The sequence below is a fragment of the Liolophura sinensis genome, chromosome 8, assembly GCF_032854445.1.
Source record: "Liolophura sinensis isolate JHLJ2023 chromosome 8, CUHK_Ljap_v2, whole genome shotgun sequence".
Taxonomy (NCBI): Eukaryota; Metazoa; Mollusca; class Polyplacophora; order Chitonida; family Chitonidae; genus Liolophura; species Liolophura sinensis.
Genome location: NC_088302.1, coordinates 37,440,000 through 37,462,558, shown reverse-complemented (window position 1 = coordinate 37,462,558; position 22,559 = coordinate 37,440,000). Strand labels below are relative to the sequence as shown.

Genomic DNA, 22,559 nt, shown 5'->3' with positions numbered 1-22,559 from the left:
TTTAAAGTAACATTAATTCTTGATGGAAGGAGATTTTATGTCAAGATGGCCTCACCCATTTCAGCCGTCATCTTAGTGTTCTTCACAACTTCTGGTAAAATCAGTAAAATAAAACACCAATCAAATAAATTAATAATTTGTTTTAGTAAATAGATCAGATGATTAGCGACAGCCTTGAGTAGTTAGTATGATGTACATAGACGTCATAGGTTCACGCGTCATTATACACAGAAGCCTCGTTCTTCACCACAAAGCAAGGGGTATGTGGGGCGGACAAAAACGTGAAGACTCACAATTTACATGCGCATTATGATTTCCCATTTATCTTTGTCTGTTGATAATCATCCATCCGCTCTGCCGTTTTCACGGCAATGTTGTGGTCAGGGTCAGGTGACTCCGACATTTCGTGTGTCTTCACTCGAAGATCATAACCCGTGACCATATATCTCTCAGAATATCACTGGTCCTTCTGGGGCCAAGTGCTCAGAGAAGCGGAGTGTTTTAAAGAATGTCACAGTGTGTAAAAATTACAAAGGCACATAGTAAAGATGAACGTGATAAAGGCTACAAAGCAGTTAGTGGAAATGTTATAACCTTGTGTAAACAAATTTGCCCTCTTCAGATAAACCCGGAAACCACCGGATTCATTCTGGTCGAGCATGTGTAGCTCCAGTACGGAAACAAATACAAGTATATGTTTCTTCTCACAACTGATTTGCGCCAAAGCACACAGTGACATTGCAGTACCATTGATAGGCCTTTGTAACATGATTACTCTACCGGAACTAATGACGTAAAGAACGATTAGTACCAAAACGATGGGTATTACTAATCGGATTAAACATGACACCGGACACTTTCTACACCATCCAACCCTTGAAAGGGGATGTCATGATAATGTAAACCTTTAGCAAAACCGGTATCGTGTAATCAAAAGAATGATTTAATGTTTTGTGTATTTGGCAGACACGCCTGCAAGGTTTTGGGTTAAAATTAATTGGTGTTTTATTTTGCTGAAGACTAACGGCTTTGACATTAATTGTCAGCCCCCTACAGCCATATTTTCTTTTGATCGTGAATGCTGCCCGGCCATTACGTGAGAGAATTTGTCATCGCGTTCTCTCGATTTGCTCACGCATGTGACAACTTCCTCAGCTTAGAGTCTTTTTCCGCTTCGACGCAGCTGAGGTGATATTTTCACACCATTATAATCCCAAGGTACATCTTCTGAAGCTCCGTAAAATCTGTTAAATCCGGTATCCGTAAAATTCCATGTATAGGGTGAATATGGATAAGTGATAATCATTCGTGTTATCCTTTTCAAGCTATATCTGACGATCCCCTTGTTTGTTTTAGACCTAGTCACATCCAAATTTCTCCGCACGCTTAGATGTCCACTGATGGCATATTTATAATTTTTCCCCTCGTAACAGATGTAGTTAGAGAACAATGAAAAGAAGACAATTTCCTGATTAAACTGTAACAATGATTGCCCTAGAGACATTCTTTAACCGAACAAAGACATAAAGTTAACTCTATGGCAGGTTACTGTTTCTCTGATAACAAAGTGCTCATATGAAAATCGGTTATCATTTGTCAAATAGAAACTTGACTTATGGAGCGCGCAGTAGCGTTACCACTGAAATTAACACACGTGCAATACACGCGTTCAATCTGTAAGGCCTACTGTATAGCCTAATGGGGACGGGACAACGCCAATATGGCGTGCTCTCGGTATTTCTTTCCACAGAAGGTCAACGCTTTCAGCGGGGACACATTGTCCAATCCGTCCACGTTTGCCAATTTTTCATTACCCTGAATTCGCTTTAGGTCTTGCTCTGGGATAAGACAAATATAAGAAGCGAAGACCAGTGGTTTTAAGATCTGAGGAGCAAGTGTCGGGGAATTGTCACGTTTGTGAAGGGATTTGCGGTAAGGCTGGCTGATGATGTTCAGAACGCCCCAGTGTCCGGTCTCTTCATCTGGAAACTTCAACCGCAATCCCCTAAGTCCGACCAGCTCTTAGACCTGTCTCAATTGGATAGGGTAACAAAGTGATATGCGTGTGTGAATGCGAGTTTTCCTTGTTCTTCTCCGTGGATTCTTTAAGCTGCTGGCGTCTGAAATGTGGCGAAGACACGCTGGTATTGTCTTCATTATGTGCGGATTAGCCGACATGGCAGGTTGCTGTTAGAAGTAATCAGCTGTACGGTTTTTAGTTAAGCAAAACGTGCCCTGTCCTGGAACGCAAGACGCCAGTGACGCGCCCATTCTTTATTCTCCTTGGACTGGAGTACACTTAACCTCCCATCCTAAGGTACAGAGAACATCAACTTTGAGAGGATGTTTTCCGGCTTACTAGACTTCTTTTGCCATTGCCTTTCTGGCATAGAATCAACCTAAATTCAAAACCGGACTAAAGTAGAAGCAGTTACTGTGCCTCTTTGGGGTGCCGGAATCGATCTTCTGTCGACGAAGATGACCGATAAGTTTCCTTCACCAGAAACAATTTGTCCAGCAAGTCTAAGGCTTCAGGACCGCTTACCGCGTCCAACCAGCTAGCTTTATGCTTCTGCAGTTCCATCCCACTAAGGCTATGGGTTTAATTAGCGGCCCCTTGTTCCTGTCAATAAGGAATGGAAAACAGATTTTTCGTTTCGAACGAAGCGTGTGTCGATAGAACTGCCTCATCAATACAACATTAAAGAACGATACAGAATTGATCGGGCGCCTTGCAAAGATTCCCAAAACTACGTAAACGTCGATAGATACACCCGTCTATGCCGCGCACCAGTCTATTAAGCTCAAATGCACACTCCAAACAACATCCATCTGTTCATTTTTAAGAAAAAAAATATAAAATCTTGAAAGACATAAATCATGAATAAGCGTTGTGCTGTTTTAAAGTACGAAATATCCTGGAAACACTTGAAACCTATATGTAGGCAGGTATAAAACCATTGTGTCTTACACGTTTTCACATTGAAATTAAAAGATTATTCGTAAATATCATTTTTACCTATACTACCCTGTACCTTGCAACAGTTTAAAATCTAGGCTTACATATAATTTCAGTACTTCAACAAATTCGAAGTCTAATAGTATAGTATTGTCCAGTAAAGTAAATGAGTTAAAAAGCCACAATACATCAGATCATGTTAGATGCACACAGAGAATACAATGAACCAAGGAAATTTACGTTTGGCTGATGGTCATTCTCTTGCGATTTGAAGCAGATTAATTAAGGGAAAACCTATGAATACTAATGGTTTCATGAACCCCTGAGGTGTCAAGAGTGGATGAAATTGCCATTACTACGTCCCCGTCACGTTGCGAACCTGGACCGAGTATCATGTAAATGTGATGTCCGTTCTATCAAATTGCCGTCTTCACAGGTCAAAGCGATGCTCCTCATGTTTGACTCCATGAATATCAGCTCTTCTGCAGTATTGCGCCGACAGTTTTTATATTTTTCATTTTGACCGACGGATAAAAGAACTGCAGAGCTTGCTGGAAGGAAACGTGATGCTTGACCAGGGCCATGATCCTAACTTATACAAACGGGGGAGATTAAGGATGGGGGTCGGAGTTATTAGACAAGGTCTGGAAGACACCGTTTATCACTGCCCCGGAAGAGTATAGTCCAAACTGTTTCCATAATTCATGAGTTGCTTGGTAAGCCTGGCCTCGAATCTTACTGCTGAATGTAGAATCAAGTTCATCACAACTAATTCTCGGCCGACAGCCTTGTAAGGACACGGCCTGGTTGATGTTAAATGATGACTGGAAAAAAATGTTTTTTTACGCCCCTCTTATCATGTTAAGCAATTAACCGAAATGTAAATATTACGCCTTTCATTATTCTATAGCACGCCAGATAACTTTGCTATTTATATAAATCGTATAAATTTATGAACATTTTTCGTTTCATTTTTTGCTTGTTTTGGAAACTTGCATTTGAATCTCCTAATGCATACACTACCACAGCACGCGGGAGTTTCGTTGATCAAGGTCATCAGAACGTTTTGCTAAGCCTTACTTCTCAAGAAGCTATTATGTTGCCACGGTGGCTAATGGCTAAATGATACTATTAACTACCTCGGGTTTATCAGTAGCATTAACGAGTTGGAAAAAGAAAATTTGGTTTTACGCAAAAATTGGCGTTACAGATAAGGTAATCTTAAAGTGTCATCAGGGTCGGTGCAAAGATGTGGAATGCATCAAAATATATCAGCTCTTTGGGCGCTGGTCTCCCAAATGCAATTACAGGTTTTATCGTCATCATGCATAAAATATGGCGCAGTTACACTCTATAGGCATTGCCTCGCAATAAAGCGGTCTGACTTTATAATGTACTCAAAGGAATTGAACTCAGAGGGATTGAACACAAAGGCAGAACGTTCCCCGTGATTGCTCATTCTGCTGTGGTTTTCACGGGGTTTTACAGTTAGCTTAGGGAGAGCCCTGGGACTTTCGTATAGACGTGTTTAGAAAAATGCAAATCCACGCTGGTTTGTATATACGTAAAAAGTTTATTATCTTCAAATCGCATCATCTACAACTGTGCTGATGACACTTTTTTCCAACTGAGCCTTCACCTATGTGGAAGAAAAGGTGCTTTGTTGATAGTTTTGTCATGGCGGAGACAGTCCCCGGGTTCATCATTAGCGAACATAAAACTTGCTCTTGGGAATGTAAAGTTAAACATTTCTTTGTTTGTGTCAACTCGTAAACTTGGCAATAGTTTAAGTCTGAGCATTTCAAAGAAAGAAGCCCATATATACTTATACACCACCCCTTGTACACGATTTGTATATTCATTTTACTCATTTGCCTAGAACATTCCTCGCGTCTTTCCATCGTCATTGAAAACTGTTAACTGTTTCTCTTTACATGGATCTGTCGTAGTTTCTTACATCATATACCGGTACTTTCTATTTCTTTGCACATTTTTTTTACGTTGTTTTGGAAATTGATATTGCCATTATTCACACAGAGCGTCAATTTAGGTTCATGGCTGGTTTATGAATGTCTGCTGTGACGTGTAGATTAGTATTTTCATCAGATGTAACAAAATATTGTGAATTTACTGACTTACTTATTTATCCCAATTTACGTCAACTTCTAAGCTGTTTACGTCGTTATTTCGGCTGTTTTCGTCTGCGTTACACTTGTTTTGCACTATTGTTTCACTTGTACAACGATGGTCACGAGTATAAGGCGATCGATGTGGCAGGCACAGCCATGAGTCAGGTGCCTTGTGGTCCTCTTTGACTTATAGCCGTAGCTGAAGTAGTAGTATTTGAATTCGTCAGATAATGGCATATCACCTGTAGAGCCCAAGAGGGCTTCACATATCTTGTACATATCCTAATGTCATTAATGAATCCGAGGTAGTTAAAAGTATCATTTATTCGTTACCCATAGGGCAACATAATGGCCTCTTGAGAAGTAACGCTTAGTAAAACGTTCTGATGACCTTGATCAACGAAACTCCCACGTGCTGTGCAAACTTATGCGTTAGAGGATTCAAATGCCAGTTTCCAAAACAAACAAAAAATGAAACGAAAAATATTCATTAATTCATGCGATTTATACCAATAGCGAAGTGTATCACTTTACGTGTAATACATCTCACCGTACCTCACCATTTTAGGACAGCTTCCTAGATAGGCTGGGGTATCAGTGTAAATTTAATATGTATTTGGTATTTGTGTGACATCTTAATCCAGCCATTCAAAGCACAATGCCGATATCTCCGGAGCTTTAGGCTGAATACTAAATGAAAATTATTGGGAAATTTTTACTGATAAAATAACGTCTAAACATGTATCCACTATAACACCAGTTGTGTGTGAGCTTGCTGCTATTTACCTATCAAAGATCGGGACTTCACTCGAAACAAATCAACGAAAATTTTGCTTCAGAATCAACAATTAAAGCGTTGTAATTAAGGGGTTAATTCAGAATATGCCATCCAAATATGAGGGTAAGCCTGGACATGCCTGGCATCCAGGCACAGCGTGCTCCAATGAAGATTTCCATTCTGACCTTTGTGCGAAAATAGAAAACGGCCTCGAGGCATAAACCAAGCTTACATGTCAGCCAGACAGGTTATTATCCATAACATAGCAATTTCCGATATATTATGACATTAATAGATGAATCTTTATTCTTTTTTTGCATTTCAGCATTCCCTTGGTGTTTGCCGAAACAAAAAATGACACTCAAGAGCAATTGTCGGAGTTGTTGGACAGTCTACTGGATAAATACGATAGCAAGATCCGACCAGGATTCGGAGGTAGGGTATCAAATTACCCTTGTTATCACGTGACCTGTATTATCGGACAAAATCTCTCCAGCCCTAGATTTCTGAAGTTTCATAATTAAGCTGTCATATACAATTAAGGGGAACCGCATCAGAACGACACGGCCTGAGGCATATATCAATTATTTACTCCTACGATCCGATGCTTGATTAAATATCAATTATCCGTCTGTTTTATATTTGTCAAGGTCGTGTATAAATATCCTACTCATTGTCCGGCTTGTCTCCGGTTAAAGAGTTTTAATGCCAGCTATCTACAAACCGTATTTCCAGTTAGGCTCCTAAATCTTAGAGCTACATGTACATAGTTACATAGTTAAACTATTCATATACATGTATGTTGTTTGTGGTTTTACGTCGTACTTAGCCATTTTTCAGTCATATGACAGCGAATTTCTGTAAACAACATTTAAATGTATAACATCCGACGCCAATATCTCACGTCTCAATACGCCAGGGTGTTTTATGCACTTGCATTAAAGACTATTTTACCTAATAATACAATTGATTCACTGAGCCCCAGATTCGTGTCAGTTTAGTGTTGTGCATGATGTACAATGTACATCACTATCCCATTTTTTCCATTGCAGGGGAACCAACAAAAATCTTCACAAATATCCAGATACGTAGCATGGGTCCCATATCGGAGAAAAAAATGGTAAGACAGTTGCAATATGTGACAGCTATTTGTGTGCCCAGATTCTTTATGGGTTTTTTTCTCATTATATTCTTCGATTTATAACAACATTAATATAGAATCGTTTGGCAGGGTCATTAAAAGAGATGGCAATATTCTGGAGCAAAAACAACATCATGAACAAAGGAAACATATACCTGGAACAAAATGCGTTAATAGCGTCGTAAATAGCATTTCCTTTGTATAGTTTTATTGATTGATTAACAAGCCCGTTGCATGACCTTTCCATCATAATAATGCGCGAGAGACAGGACACTACTAGAATTTAATAGTAGAATATTCGGCTTTTCATTAAACACTTTGCAAAGCGCTGACCCTCCTTTCACCTGCTCTACGTGATTCCTTTAACACCAAATTCCCGTTAGTCCGGCCAATTAGTTGTCGGGTACAATTGACAGCGTTTGTCTGTTATCGACCTGACACTCTCCCTTCGTAGAACAGCTTGTAATCAAGGGATTAAGGAACCAGCCACATCCTGTGTGCGTCTCAGAGTGCTCAGAAATAAGAAACCCGGCTTCTAACTCCTCTGAATAAGGGTTTAGGGAACCAATTTGGTCGCTCTGTTCACAATAACAATGCTTAACCTTGCTGGCTACCCGATATTATTTTTTTAACAATGCGGAACGTGGACTGGAATGAAACATAATAACTTTGATTCTGTGAATGTACTCCAGGGAAAACATAGTAGTTATCATTTTACAAGTGGCAGGATTGCAGAAGAAAACAATGTGAATTTTGTTTTGTAAAAGGATGCCGAAAGTAGAAATTTGGTATCTTTTGGTCTGTCAGCGGATCGCGGAAGAACATAGAAGCTTAGGTTCTGCCAGAGGTTTTCGATACATTGTGTAAGTAAAACACAGTATATATATATATGCTCTTGTGAGATGATTGTGGGAGTAAAACACAGTACGTTTGTATCTAGGAAAAGATTATGGACGCTAATCACGGTGGCTTTATTCTGTGAGAGGGCTGTGAAAGTAAAACACAATAGCTTTGATTCTGTGAAAGGATCGTTGAAGTAAACCACAGTATATTTGTTTCTGAGAAAGGAATGCAGTTGTAAAACATAGGAGTTTTGGGTTTATGAGAACAGAGGCGGTAAAACACGCTAACCTTAAGTTTATGGCAGGTTGTCTTAAATAAAACACAGCAGATGCCGCCATTTGAGAGGTCTCGGAAGGAACTTTTGAATTTATGGTTCTGTGAGAGTATTCCGGAAGTTAAGGTAAATATTGTCGAATTTTAGAAAATAGCAGTACTCAACTCACAAATTGCATTCAGTGTGTATTTTAACATGCGGATAGAAGATTGAAGTAAAAATTTTGTTGCTTTACTTCTGCGCGAAGACCTCGATGGGATCGCGTGACTGTGGTGTCTGCGTGTCGGACTACTGGCATATGTTGTAGCCCCAAGGTAGTTCAATATTTTAAAACGACCGCTAACTGCTGATGTCTCGTCTCCTGACACCTGGTTAGTGTAGTCTGCTAACCATCGGATATCTGCGTGATGAAGCCTCTGATCATATCACCGTTCCCCAAGGGGAGCGCTGGTCTAGGCATTTCGGGACATACAAGGCTGTTCTGCAAGTTTACATTGCTCAAACACTCTCTAAAAGAGATCATAAAGTCCAGTGCGACCGGATTACACAGCTGACAACTGGTTTAACAATTGTGATCCAAGAGAAAGACTTTTCCCATGATAACAAACAACGACGAACGGCATCTATGTGTAGCTCAGTGTTTGCTAAATGCAGAGGGGATACACCACGTCAAAACTGGTCCAGCCATGTTCCATTTCTTAAAATTTCCTGCTGTCGAAGTCTATATATGTACATCCTTGAACTCAATAAAAGTGCCAATCACTACTGACATGCTGCCTTCGATGAAGATTTTGAGCCCTCTTCGGTCATTACTGTCTTACTTACAGGATGAGTTTTATGTTGAGACAATCTAGGACTGACGCTCCGCCTCATCCCCCCCACCCCCCACTCACCCAACACCATTGAATATGTAGTCTACGGAAAACTGGTGGAGAACAAGTGATCTCCAACAAACCATGCGTAAGGATACCTGATCCGTTGATCAAAATGGGATTTAATGAGCACCTTCTTTGTCCCCGCGAACATTGTAAACACACAAACACACATTTTAAACGCGCATCCACGATCTGCATCACACACATAATTATTATTCGTCTGAGTGTTTTATTTTGTTTAACGCCATATTCTATATTTTCAATTCCGCGTTGGCGGTTATTTTTTATGAGTGGAGTAAAAACAGTGCCCGTTGTAAACGGATCTTTCACAAGTTAATGGCGAACTTTTCCAGGTGTGACATACAGATATGTACGCCATATTGGTGCAAGGTAATTGCTCTTCGACGAATGTTAGACAGTACAAACAATCACATAAGCATCGTCTGGAGCTTGTCGTCACCAAGGCCCCACGAACCCAGAGAGCCGGGAATTCCACAAATTCTCTGTTCCTATGGCTTATTATATAGTATCCGTTTATTCTTGAGCTAGCCATTACCCTTGCGTGACCAGTGTCCATTTAGGAGATGGTTTTGGTAGGTCTCGTCTTCATCGTGTGAATTATCATCGAACAAGGATCGGATTTCACACTGATTTTTGATTGACATTGCCAGTACGTCCGGACTACTGGTTAAGCCTTCGGAGCTGTGCAATTTCCCCGGTGTATCACAAAAGCCTAGCCTAGTGACAAATGGGAAATCTATGGTCAGCTTGGCTGAAGGCTAAAATTACAAAACCCACATAAATGCCATCTGTGTCTGAACTAAACCCTTGACAGACAGAATTGGCTGCATTAGCACCAATGGTGTTACATACAGCAATGGACGAACTGATGTACTGGAGGAAATTGTCCCAGTGTAATGGCTCGACGTAATAATCGAACAAACGCGTGGATCTAATACATAATTCGCTTCTATTGACCATTACTAGTAGGTTTAGATCTCATAGGAGGAAATTAATGATTGCCTCGTATTCCCAGAGATGGTCGAAGGATAAACGCTGTCTTTAAAGCTCAAAATTGGCTTCATTATATCTCAGCATGAGATCTAATCTATTGAGGGGTTTCCACAAGACCTACATATTTAGCGGAATATTAGGAGCAAAGTTCAGTCGAAAAGGTGTAATTTGTATTAACGGAAGGCACATTTCTATTAATTTTTATATAGTTGGAAGTAGAAGTTTTCACACCCTCTGGAACGAATATTTATTTTGATTGGCTTTTAACGCCGTGCTCACTTATGCGAAAGCGGTGGAAATTTATGGTTGGCGAGCATCGCTATTCTGCATTTAGCCCGCAAACCTCCTGACCTGAAACCACATTCGGTACAGCGACTTTACTGCTCAAGAGTTCGTGGTTTGGCATTAGGTACAAAAGGCCGTTCGACCTGCGAGGGTCTTATCCGTTGTATGGTATACTAATATCTTCATCAGCATGTACATGTGATTGACTGGGCAAATATACTTGGCTGTAAGTGTAAGCTACAGCTGCCATTAATTGTCCAGCCATAGTTAGTCAGCAATAACTAATAAAATATAAATACGGTCTTGGCTTGTACTTGGCTTGGCTAGGTTTGGCTAGGTTTTTCGGGAAAAAGTTTTATTCTTGATGTTTCTTTGACATTGTGTTGTATATGAATACCTAATATATCAGCTCTTCTTTGTGTCTTCGTTAACGGCATGTGGTTTCGTGTAAGAATTAACAAAGGTCTGCAATGCCCCATTTCTGCGGAGAGATTCCTTTAGTTAATTACTCACTTGATACAATAAAGATACCGTCATCATAAAACATGAAATTCCTTTTATGATAAATTGTTCACAGAAAATTGCACTGTAAACTGCATTTTTATTTTGGAAATGTATCAGTTTTTAGCAATTGTGTGTACAGCAAATACGCATTGTGATAAATGATCGAACGTGTTAATCTCTTCAAGGTGGCCGTCTTGCTGTACCGTAATTAGATTACTGAATGCATATCAGACTACTTACGTTGTCGGCTGTAAACTTTGTTGAAACATCTGTGAACCGAAGAGCAAAATAAATAGCAGGCTTCCCGGGAACATAACAATTATTTGTTCAAGCAATTTTCAGAAATCGTTGGACAAGGAAATGAAAAAAAAGAACTATTTAATCATATATATTCTCTGAAGGGTTGTCTAAATAGCACAGACCTCATCATGTAATGGTGTAATTGACAAGATTTTAACACAGGGTGTCTGGAAACCCGTTGAATCGATGTTAGTTAAAAGTGATCAGATTCTGTTTAACTAAAAAGTTCTCATCGTTCAAGAAAAAACATGGGTTTTGATGAAAACCAGACATCGTCTAATTCTGTAAAGGTTTCATCCCTCTTGCTGTAGTATATATATTTATTAACGTGATCAATTTGCTTATGATCCAGTGTCGCATTGGTGTCATATAAATTGGAGTTCGCTCCAATACATGTTGATGCCTAATGTTCATACAGAAACATTTTTTATTGTTGCCAGGGTAGCTAGAGGAGGGGATGGGGATTGTTGGGGGGGGGGGAGGTGGCCTGAGATGGATAAATACCGTCGTAGATGAGGCATGATACCAGTCTGGAACACAGGGTTGTCAGTGTTCCCAATGGAGTGACATTAAACAGCACAAAAGATTATATAACATAACATCGCCCAAGGATCAACATCACGCCCCAATCAATACGAGAAAGAATCTAGGGCCGTATCTGCTCACAGATGGCTGATTTATGACTTAGGTGTGATGATATTTCACAGATTAGATTATATCAGCTGCGCCAACAACAACACCGACATTATCCTCGTCAGTGATGTTTTATCTCATTCCATTGGTTCACTCAAACATTTAGGAATTCACAGGAATCATTCGTCCTGCAAGATAATATCGACGTATGCAAGTATTTAATAATCCGTCGATGTCTATAAATATATGCCAGATATTTTCATTTATTTGAAACGCGTAGTTAAAACAGCTAAAAATGTGAATGGAAAATATGCCCTTTGTGTTATTGCATTGATAAAGCTGATATAACCCAGTCATATATATGATTAAAGAAAAAAAATTAACAAGACACATTATTTTATTATCGCCTTACTTTTAGCATCTTCTCCCATCAGTTCACACGAAGTGACAACCTAAGCCACCTGTAACCAAACCAAGTGTTAGTCTTCAAATCTCTCATCATGTATTATAAATAGAAAGGAGGTGGTGTTAAGACTTGGCTTTGTTCGAATATCGAATATTAGCTTCTAAGGCATGATGTCTTGACAGCTGGCTAAAGAAGGCGTTTGCTTTTTTTGAGGTGGCCAAGTAGACACTTACGAATGGCGAAAGACCCCTCCTCTTGTGACATCCGGTCAGAACAAAAGACGTTTGCCATTAAGCCATGGCGACAAAGGTCTCAGTCCTGCTTTATTAGATCGGCTGTGGGTAGGGTGTTCGAAGAAACTTGAATAAGGGTGACCGGTAAATCATTTACACCCGGGAAATCAGGATAAAAGCTGTTCTAAATACAACCACGGTAATTCAAATGACCAGCCACTGGAAAAAAAGATGGACTACTACATAATACATGACGGTGTCCCTTGACAGGAAAGAAGGCAAATCCACTTAGAAACCAGTGACATTGGCGAACACGTACATGCCAATTAGAAAGAACCTCTCAACTCTGCTGGCTCTTGCATAAGACAACGACTTAAACATTTTCCCCAAGTGTGCTCTACAATTTAACAAGCACTTTCTCAAACGCTCTGCACAGCGCTTGGTATGTTATCTCCAGAGGCCCATAGCTCACAAACGTATTAGCTAATGCTTGTATTAAACCGCGTTACTCTAGCATCGACCTCGTATGAAAATAGAAGTGGGAATCTTCTCTTTTTTGTTTGAATTATGCCCAAACCCATTGATCTGTTTTTTTAAGAGGAAGCGATCTAATTATGTACTTTTCTAATTTTCTTGAATATCCCATTTGAGTCATAATAGGTCATAACTTCACACGGGGGAAAACAATACCATTTACAACTGATAAAAATGCCTTCGATTCATCTGCTTTGAATCCCGTGAAATATTTGCAACCATTAAATATGAAACATCTGTATGCCTATGCATCTATCTGAAATATTACATATAACACAGAAACAACTTTTTTTCTAAATGTGAAAAAAGTTGGTGTGGTGACTTGTTCTAAATATGTATCAGTGGTGAAACTGTTGTGCCATATATATAAGGATATACACTGGAGTGATTTTGCAGTAATATGACGTATATGTGTTATTGAATAATTAGTATAAGTTAGTGTAGTTTAGTTCAAGAAGTAAGCTGAACAACGGAATTGTTATCCAGGGTATCACGGCTCCAGGAAACCTTTACTCTGCTACAAAACACAATTATACATCGTTGCAATTATGATATGATGAATTACCATGTGAAATATCAACATTTTATAAAATACCATGGAACGCCGACCTCTAAATTCCAATAAACGGTTAGTTAGGGTTTTTTATGTTTCAGACTACCACTGATTTAATCAAGTTATTTTGAAAGATGTACAGCACCACTGAGTTCACCATGTTGTATAATGGTTACTTCAGTTGGGCCACTATCGCTTGAAGACTTACTTCCCTGGCTCAGATTCAACTTTCGTTGCTTTAAATGTGGTCTTCATTGAAAATGTTAGTTTAAACCAGTTTTTCTCCTTTTTTCTTTTTGTTACTTCCTATCATACTTAGGAATTTTTCTCTTACTCAATGGCGGCTATATTATATAATTGTCGGAGTGCACGTAGTGAACCACTGTCCCTTATTAAGTTATTCTAGCAAATTGCAAGTGTGCTCCTGCGCAATTCATGTACTTAATGTACGACCACACGAGAGAGCACAGTAGACCGTTTTATGCCAGAAAAGCCCAGAACAATGGGAGTAGAGATTATTTAAATTTCCGTGTACGAAATGCTATTGGGGCAAATACCTTAACCACTTGGCTAAAACTCGCTGCTTTCAGCAAAGTTATACATTCCGTATATTACCGTACCAGCCATAAATACCAGGAGGTAGCCATATATACGGAATATTGCCTTTGATGACAGGTTGACACCTGCCCAGGGATCATATAGGGCAAAACTATACACAATAGTTTGGTTGTCAAATTATTCATTGTCTGAGGATATTGCCACTAGTATGAGATTCTCGCCTTCCTGTAGTCATTCGCTGTATATGCGGGTCTACTATAGTGTCGGAAGCTGGGCGTGAAATTGGTATCCGGGTTGGAAATCACCAAGATTGCTGTAATGTTAACTCTTACACGTCTGTCATCGGTATAATTCAATTTGTTGGCTCGTCTAGAGCTGCGTGTAGTAGATGACATGGCACGCTACCTTATACATATTGTTCCCATTTGTGATGATCTTATTCAAGTACATCGACAGACCGTAATAAAGTTTTACGTTCACAGAGCATAAAAAGTAAGTCCTTGGAACGTCCACCCTTACTAAGTTAGGCAGTCGACTTGTCGTAAAACAACGGTCTGTCGTAAAACAACGGTACGAATTGTTCTTTAAAATTTTCATCAACATTTGCAGTTCTAGGGCCAATTTCACAAAACTTTGTGAATCAACTCTCCCGTAACCTCTGTCGTAACTGAGTGTGTCCAGGTCATTACGCCTGAAACGGACGTGCTTTACGAAGAAACTTATGCAAAGAATTGACTTACAAAGGAATATAAAAGTGCCGCCTGACTCGCAACACAAGTGCACCGTAAAACGCTGTATCTACTTTATACTTTCAAACAACGTTTCAATTTGCAACTCTTAAGACACTAGTTCGGAATTCATAGATGTTTAAATTCATACCTTATGTAACAATTATCCTATATTCAGTTTAATCTGAGCCAGAAGCAAAGCCGCGAGACAATACTTCTTGGCGGGCTACTATTTATGTTATGTGAACTAAAGAGAAACAAAACCAATACCCCAATAAGAAAACATTATTAGGCTATATAATTTGCCTGGAAATATTGCTAATTTTGGATTGCATTTCTAGATCCAGACAAGCTGTCGAAATGTGCATGGTTTTATTGGCTTGTAGAAAACATGTATAATCGAATCAGAAGAGTGGTAATCTGTATGTTTGGTACATAGGGCATCGTTAGGTATATATGGCGCACGATGTAAACAGGTGTAAAAGTCTTGGGCTAAGTTGTGTACGGTGCATCTTTCTGTGTTTTACTTGTTCAACTTATGTGTGGTGGATATCCAGGGCATCGTTGGGTATATATGGCACACGGGGTAAACAAGTATCAAAAGTACTGAGCTAAGTTGTGTATACATATTTCCGTGTTCTGTTAGCGCTAATGTCCGCTCTGAACGGAGAACGTAAATCGCTTTTGTATTCTGACTCCAGTCGGTTGGCAATGCTTCCCAAAGCAGACAGTCCGATTTTTTCGACCACTATTGGACACGACATGGCAGATTTACCACCGGAATGCCAGTTTAATAATTCATATTGCGGCATCCTTGATTTGAGCCTGAACAGAGACAATGCCTATGTTGGAGGATTGCGATTTGACCTGTTCGATATTTTTTTCTTTGGGGTACGAGGTAATAAGGCAGAAATAAAAACGTTTTTAAAGCCGAATATGCCGAAGTGATCGAAACATTTCGCCTATGACTATATTATTATTTTGCGGGATTCTAAGAGTTATATTTATCTTAAAAGTGTAGTTTGAGGTTTGTTTGGAAATTAGAGTAATACCCTGACGGGCAAATGCAAGTTTCACGCCCACGGCGTATTGAGATTTGTCGAATAACCCTACAAAACCAGACTCCACCTGGGCTAGTTAAGTTTTAGCTGGACACAAGAGACATGAGTTATAGCGCCAGTAGGCAGCTCACAGTCCATTCACCTGATTAATGGCCATAAGTTTATTGTAGACTTTCTTTGGGCCACTAAATCACGTCTTCCAGCAGAAGGGTCAGGTGATTATTCGGAACACTGTGACACTGTGTACCAATTTGCCTCGCGGGATGACACCATTAACTCGGCACGATGGAGAGTAATTGAATCTTAGGACGCTGTAAACTCGCCGCCTAGTCCATATATCGTTGTAGAGGCCTGCAATGCAACCAGCAGTTTACGAAATCTCTCCCTTGGAGCTGCGCTCTGAACAAATTTCGTTCTTCCCAGGTGGGCTTACGGGTAACAAGGGGTAATCACCAAACTTGATATATCCGGTGAGACAAAGACTTGAAATTAATGACATTTAAATTGTGTTACCTGATATGACAGTATGGTACAATGCGTTGGTCTGTCTATCACTTGCAGTGGCCATGAAGTGTTAAGACAAAATGTACTTACTTCTTATGCGTAGGAGAAACACCTGCAGTCCAATATAATGTTCGAATCTGAAGCATTGACACTTTGCATAAACGTACCACTAGTGTCACAGCTGTGTGCACGTATAAGATGACATTTTTGTATGCAAGTGCAAGATGTTTGGAGGAATTGATGTCGGTAATCATACATATACATACAACTATTACAATTCGACATTGTACGTGGGAAGGTCTGTCAGCAACCTGCGCATGGTCGTGGGTTTCTCCCGGGCTCTGCCCGATTTCCACCCACCATAATGCTGGCCGCCGTCGCATAAGTTAAATATTCTTGAGTACGGCGTAACACCAATCAAATAAATAAATAAATAAACAATTCGACATTGAGAACCGTTCTGAATGCAGAGGTAGAGCAAATAAGGCACCTGGCTAGTTAACTTTCAGGATAGACATATTGTCACTGGCCACCTCGACAGTTCTTGGCGGCAATATGCCGTCGGCAGTGATTCAGGTAGTGTTACATGAAGTTGTGGAGACCACTAGTCTTTCGCCCAGATACATATACTTCTAATACTTTGTTCGTTTTTTACTCCGTGCACGACCGTAACTGAGTTCCAAATGTCACTATAACGCAATTCAGAATCGCTAGAAATTTTTTTATTGTTTCATATATCCGAGTTACTTTGCACTTTATGGATATGTGGTCAAGATCATTTCATAAATGTTTTGTCTTGCTGTTGACTAGGAATATTCACTGGATGGTTATCGATCGCTACACGGACGTTTAAAATCGTGACGTCATATGAACCACGAAACTCTCATTTGATGCACTGTGACCGTCAGATTTAAAACCTCGTCTTCCGGATGATGCTGCCTACAGTACAATCTTACTCCAAGGTTCAAATTATTTAAGATTACCCCAAAAAACAAGCAAGTGTCATTGTCACTGTATTATCTCTATCAAAGTCGCTTACAAAAGCTGACCAAGGTTTCTCCCATGATTTTTTTTGTTATTAATGGCTTGTGTTGACAGTGGCAGTGTTTTTTTAAATTGACGCCAGTTAGGCGAGTACTCTTAAGTTCTGCCGTTTGTAACGTATGATCACAACACATCTAAGACCTGCAATCAATGTAAATAAAACTCGCTTGCATCTGGAGCACCCAATTACGATCGTCCTCAACCGGAAACATTTGTCGCTCTCTACAAGCCCTTACACCTTTTTTCAGACATATTGCTGTGGGTTGATCGGTGCTAATTAAATAGAAAAAGTTCAGTCTAACTGAATGTGTAATGTGACATCGGATTTCCAAGGAATAATATATGGGACGTGCACAATAAGCATGTTCAAAAAGGGTGATAGGCCCTGAAGTTCATCTAGAGCAATGTCAAATAACTGTGAGCAGATAAGGCCTTGGGGACTTCATTCCAATGTATATCTCATGGTGCAAGTTTGGTTGAATGAGCAGTATGGTTTACTGCCATTATAACAGATGTTGTTAATATTGCTCGAGGCATGTATGGGGGAGGGGGGGAATAACCCCTCTTGAATGGGTCAGCACGGCGTTTTATCGTCAAATTCTTTGATTCTGTAGTGTCGCAATGCAATAGCAACTGATTGATCTAGGCGAACGGTGTTGATCTCTCATTAATTTAACACGTACTGTATTGGCTTGATCGTTCTTGCGCAGTCAATTTTACACTCCCCATGCACCAGCCCATCAAAAACATCAAAGCAGAGCCCAGGGGAAACGGCGTTTCGTGTTTGCAAGCAGAAACAGTTAGTACAAAGTCTGCGGCAATTACAAGTTATCAGAAGTAATTTTAGAACATTTTGAAGATTGAATCTAAAATTACAGAAAAAAAAACATCATAAGGCTAAACATTTATTTGGTGTAACCATTATGGGCCTTTGCCTGTGAAATAGGTTATCACCATGATCGTTGTTATCATTATCGTCGATGTCGTCCTTGTCAGCGTCGTCGTCACCATCATCATCATCGTTGTCGTTACTTTTCTTATTGCGTTTTTACGGCTTTATTCTTAATTGATCAAAATTTATTCAGTGCTTGCGATTAGGATGTGAAGCTTTATATACATTACCAGCATAAGGTTAAACATTTATTCAGGGTAACCATTATAAGCCTTTGCGTGTGGAATAAGTCATCATCATTATCGTCGTTGTCGTCGTTGTCAGCGTCGTCGTCACCATCCTAATCATCGTCGTTGCTGTTAGTTATCATTATTATTATTACGTTTTTACTCTATCTTAATTCATGAAAACTTATCCAATGCTTGCGCTTAGGCTGTGAAACGTTATATACATTAGCATCACAAGGCTAAACATTTATTTGATATCACCATTATGAGCATTAGATTAAGTCCAGGTGATGTTGATTTCACCTGTACTTCATCACCTCAAGTGTGCTTTGTAAAACTTTTTACAAGAGAAAAAAATGGAACAGAATTGGCCATTCATATAAAAGTTATCGAAATGAGCTCTCCTACTCTATTAGGAAGGGTGTGGATAGGGACCTACTTGGATTGAATGATGCATTGTTTTCCTCTATATTTGATGTCACTGGTAGGTGAAGGTAACCCTGAGGGTAAGGCAATGTAACCTCTCAGAAGTTGGCAAATTCCGCGGGGACTGTGCTAGCTGAGAGGGGCGACCGGCTGATGCATTGCAGATCGCTGATGTTATAACAACCATAATAAACGTGCTCAGTTGTCTGAAAGACAAATAGACCTAAATAAAGCAGAACAGAAAGAATGATTTACGTACCCCACTCCGGTAAACGTAACCACGGGGGCCCAGATGGATCTGGTCGATGAAGCGATGAATTTATGTATTAGTTTTGCCTTGTGTGACCTACAATAGCACAATGCATCCCAAAGTCTGATACACTAACGGTGCATTTACATTTAAATAGGAATACTACAGAATAGAGTATCATCTGGATATTTACATTTCTCTATATTTTTGACGCGGGGCGACTACAACAGCCTTGTCTTTTTTGCAGCAAATCACAACTTTGCCTTGGTAAAGCTGGTCAGTCAGAAAGATTGGGTTATTTATCCGAATGGATAATATCTGGGTAGGAAAGGAAACTGGCGCATCTTAATTAGTTATACTTCCTTGGCCATTCCACTAAAGGGAGACACGATAATGCCCAAACAGCCACTGTACCAGAAATAACAATGTGACTCCAAATAAAGAACCGTCAAACGTGGAGCTGTGGCGGTTACCGATCCAAGAGCCATTCGAGCGGTAAACATTTCCTGGAAAGGCAAAAAAAAAACCTTGAGCATATAGGAATGAATGATGAAAATGATTTCTAGACAGTCCCACCGTTCAATAGCGTTCAACACTTCCTAACTGTAAAATAACATATTTGTTAGCTGTGGAACTGTTCAGATTGATGCTACTCTTGCAAAGACAGGTGCTCAACAATGCGGGACACTGATGACTTAAATAGTTTTAGCTCTAATATCGCATCGATTGTGATATATAGGTTTATGGATAAACTCTTTCTGACCTTCTCTTTTCAGGATTATTCGATGCAGTGTTACTTCCGGCAATCATGGATGGACACAAGACTACAGTTCTCATTTCCAAACATAACAGAGGTTACGCTGAGTCAACAAATATTAAAGAAGATATGGAGCCCAAACACATATTTCCTGAACGGCAAAAAGTCTCGACAACACAACATAACTTTACCTAACTTCTTCATTCGCATTCGAGATGACGGCCGAATTTATCTCTCAAGGCGGTAGGTGTCGATTTTGAAGTGGAACTTTTGTCAAGTTAATCGTACCAACAAAAGAATCTGACTTTAATATTGTTTGACACAATGCAAGATTTTAAATAGTCTATGTCACTATTTTACTGATGTGACCATGGTCAGGATTTATTGGCGGAGAAAACCGAGTTTAGGCTGAAGCAGACTTCGCTAGGTGTATGATAAACCTCCTGGCGTAGAACCTTTACCAAATCAACACGAGATGGATTCAGAGGGAAATTTTATAAGGAGGTCTGTTGAATCAAACGAATCCAGAAAGTATTACCGTATGGAAGTTGTAGCTTAAATCAGTCTCCCAGGAGAAATTAGTGTTAACCATTGTTATTTATGAAAGAAATGTTACTGTACAGAACTGTCCATATGCTTGTTGTAATGAAATTGAGTTCAAATTCTTCGTTCAAGTAATAAATGAATAACTTCATAATGCATCTCAGTTTGGCAATATTTTCAGTTTAACAATAGAAGCGAGATGTCCGATGCAGTTGCAGAAATATCCAATGGACGCACCTGCGTGTCCGCTATTCATCGGTAGCTGTAAGTATACCGTTTTTACTTCCAGTCCACCTGCAGAAAATAATTGCACTTTTACACAAACTAGCCTATTTTTACTAACTTGTATGTTTCTTTTACATAAATGTACACATGGTTGAGATATGAATTCATGGCGAATTAAGCGCTTAGTTTATCTACCCTCCAATTGGTGCATTCCGGATAGGCGTATAATAAGGTTTCCTCTCCAATTAGATCAGTCTCACAATGGGCTCCCTTAGGTCGTGGCACTGGTTTCCCATGGCTTCAATGAACACAAATCGGTCTTAATTTCCGCATTGTTCAAACGGAGTCTATATTCTCTCATTTCAGATGGATTCACCGCCAACGACATTGTTTACGAATGGACAGGTACTACAGATCAGAGTGTAAAAGTATCAGACGGCTTGAAAATGGCACAGTTCGATTTGGTGGGAATCCAGGCTAGAAATGGGACGCACTCCACCCGCGAAGGTACAAAACACACGAGCACACAAACAATATGATTGTACAATATACATGCACCATTTTCACATTTTCAAATTCATGACTAATGCACACTATTATGGCTCAAACAAAGTGTTCAAAGAAATGAAGCAAACCCTATCCACTTTTACAGTGTACATGCTATAAAGTCTTTCTCCATTTTTAGATTAGATCTATAGTTTTCTTTCAAACAACCACTGCAACTTAAGCTCAGTGACCTTTTCTTGGTTCAACTCTTCTGCACCCTTTGTTCCAAATGTATTTCAAATGTCCACTCACAGAGGTACAAGTATTATGGATTTAAGTATTAATGTACACATTATTTTCCGTAATGCAGTTATGTCCTTCTGTGTAACTTTTGCTGCTGGTGAATAGACAAATAAACAGTTGGAAAAAGGTGGGCTGCATTCATAGTTATGCTCTACATGTATCAGCAGTGCAATATTATATATGTGTTTGCACCTGATTTTTTGACGTCCTTTCTTCATTTTGCAGGCAAAGTGTCGGTGCTGGAAGTCTTCTTTCACTATAAACGCCATCTAGGATATTATGTATTAAATATCTATCTGCCATGTTATTTGACGGTCGCGTTGTCCTGGGTGTCATTTTGGATAAACAGAGATGCCACTCCAGCGAGGGTTCTTCTAGGTAAAGTAGGACTTGAAAGTAAATGTCGTACGTGATACGTATATGTGTGTCAGAAGAAACCAGTCAGTCTCATTACTCTGGGTGGGCAAATAGTAATAACCTGAACACAAAATCAAGATTTCCATTATGTTAGCCCATATTTTCCGGTATTATGTCTGTCGAAGCTCATTGCAATTTGGACTAAATATAATGGATATTTTGGCCCAGTGCTCGACGGATATTCGATTTTTGGTTCAATCATTTAAATCTTTTGGTCAGACAGTTACGTATACATGTATGTAATAAAGCAAATACATGTGTGTGGCAAATAAGCATACAGTCCAGTAGTAGTGAAACACACATCCACATGTACAATCTATGTGAGGCTCGGAAACTGCGCCAGGATGTTCCATATTATTGTTTTAACCGCTTTTATCTTTCATTATTATCCGTTCCAGCCTTCAGTTATTGTACAAAAGGAATATTTTCACATTTAACCCATATATCCTACTAAATGTGTCTTTAAAATCAGCCCTCGTCACTTTCTCGTTTAGAAACCTTGCACTCAAAAATTTCTCATTAAACAGAGAAATGCATAGCAAATATTTAGTTTAGCTTCCTACCACAGCAGAATTATTTAACTGAATATGTAAACTGATGGTTACTCGGTGTACAAAGCCGATACCTGATGCGCTGTCTTCAAGTCATTCACCCTATTCAAGTTTATGGTCAAGTTT

The 22,559-nt window shown here is 39.5% G+C and overlaps 1 protein-coding gene across 1 annotated transcript in view; it reads left to right on the top strand.

Annotated features, from left to right (window-relative positions):
- LOC135473758 (gamma-aminobutyric acid receptor subunit alpha-2-like) overlaps positions 1-22,559 on the top strand; it is a 34,545-nt gene that overhangs the window by 7,839 nt on the left and 4,147 nt on the right. Inside the window, exons 2-7 of the mRNA XM_064753639.1 lie at positions 6,192-6,301; positions 6,919-6,986; positions 19,928-20,151; positions 20,633-20,715; positions 21,043-21,183; positions 21,691-21,843. Of these exons, the coding sequence (XP_064609709.1) occupies positions 6,192-6,301; positions 6,919-6,986; positions 19,928-20,151; positions 20,633-20,715; positions 21,043-21,183; positions 21,691-21,843 (779 nt within the window). The remainder of the gene's footprint in view (positions 1-6,191; positions 6,302-6,918; positions 6,987-19,927; positions 20,152-20,632; positions 20,716-21,042; positions 21,184-21,690; positions 21,844-22,559) is intronic.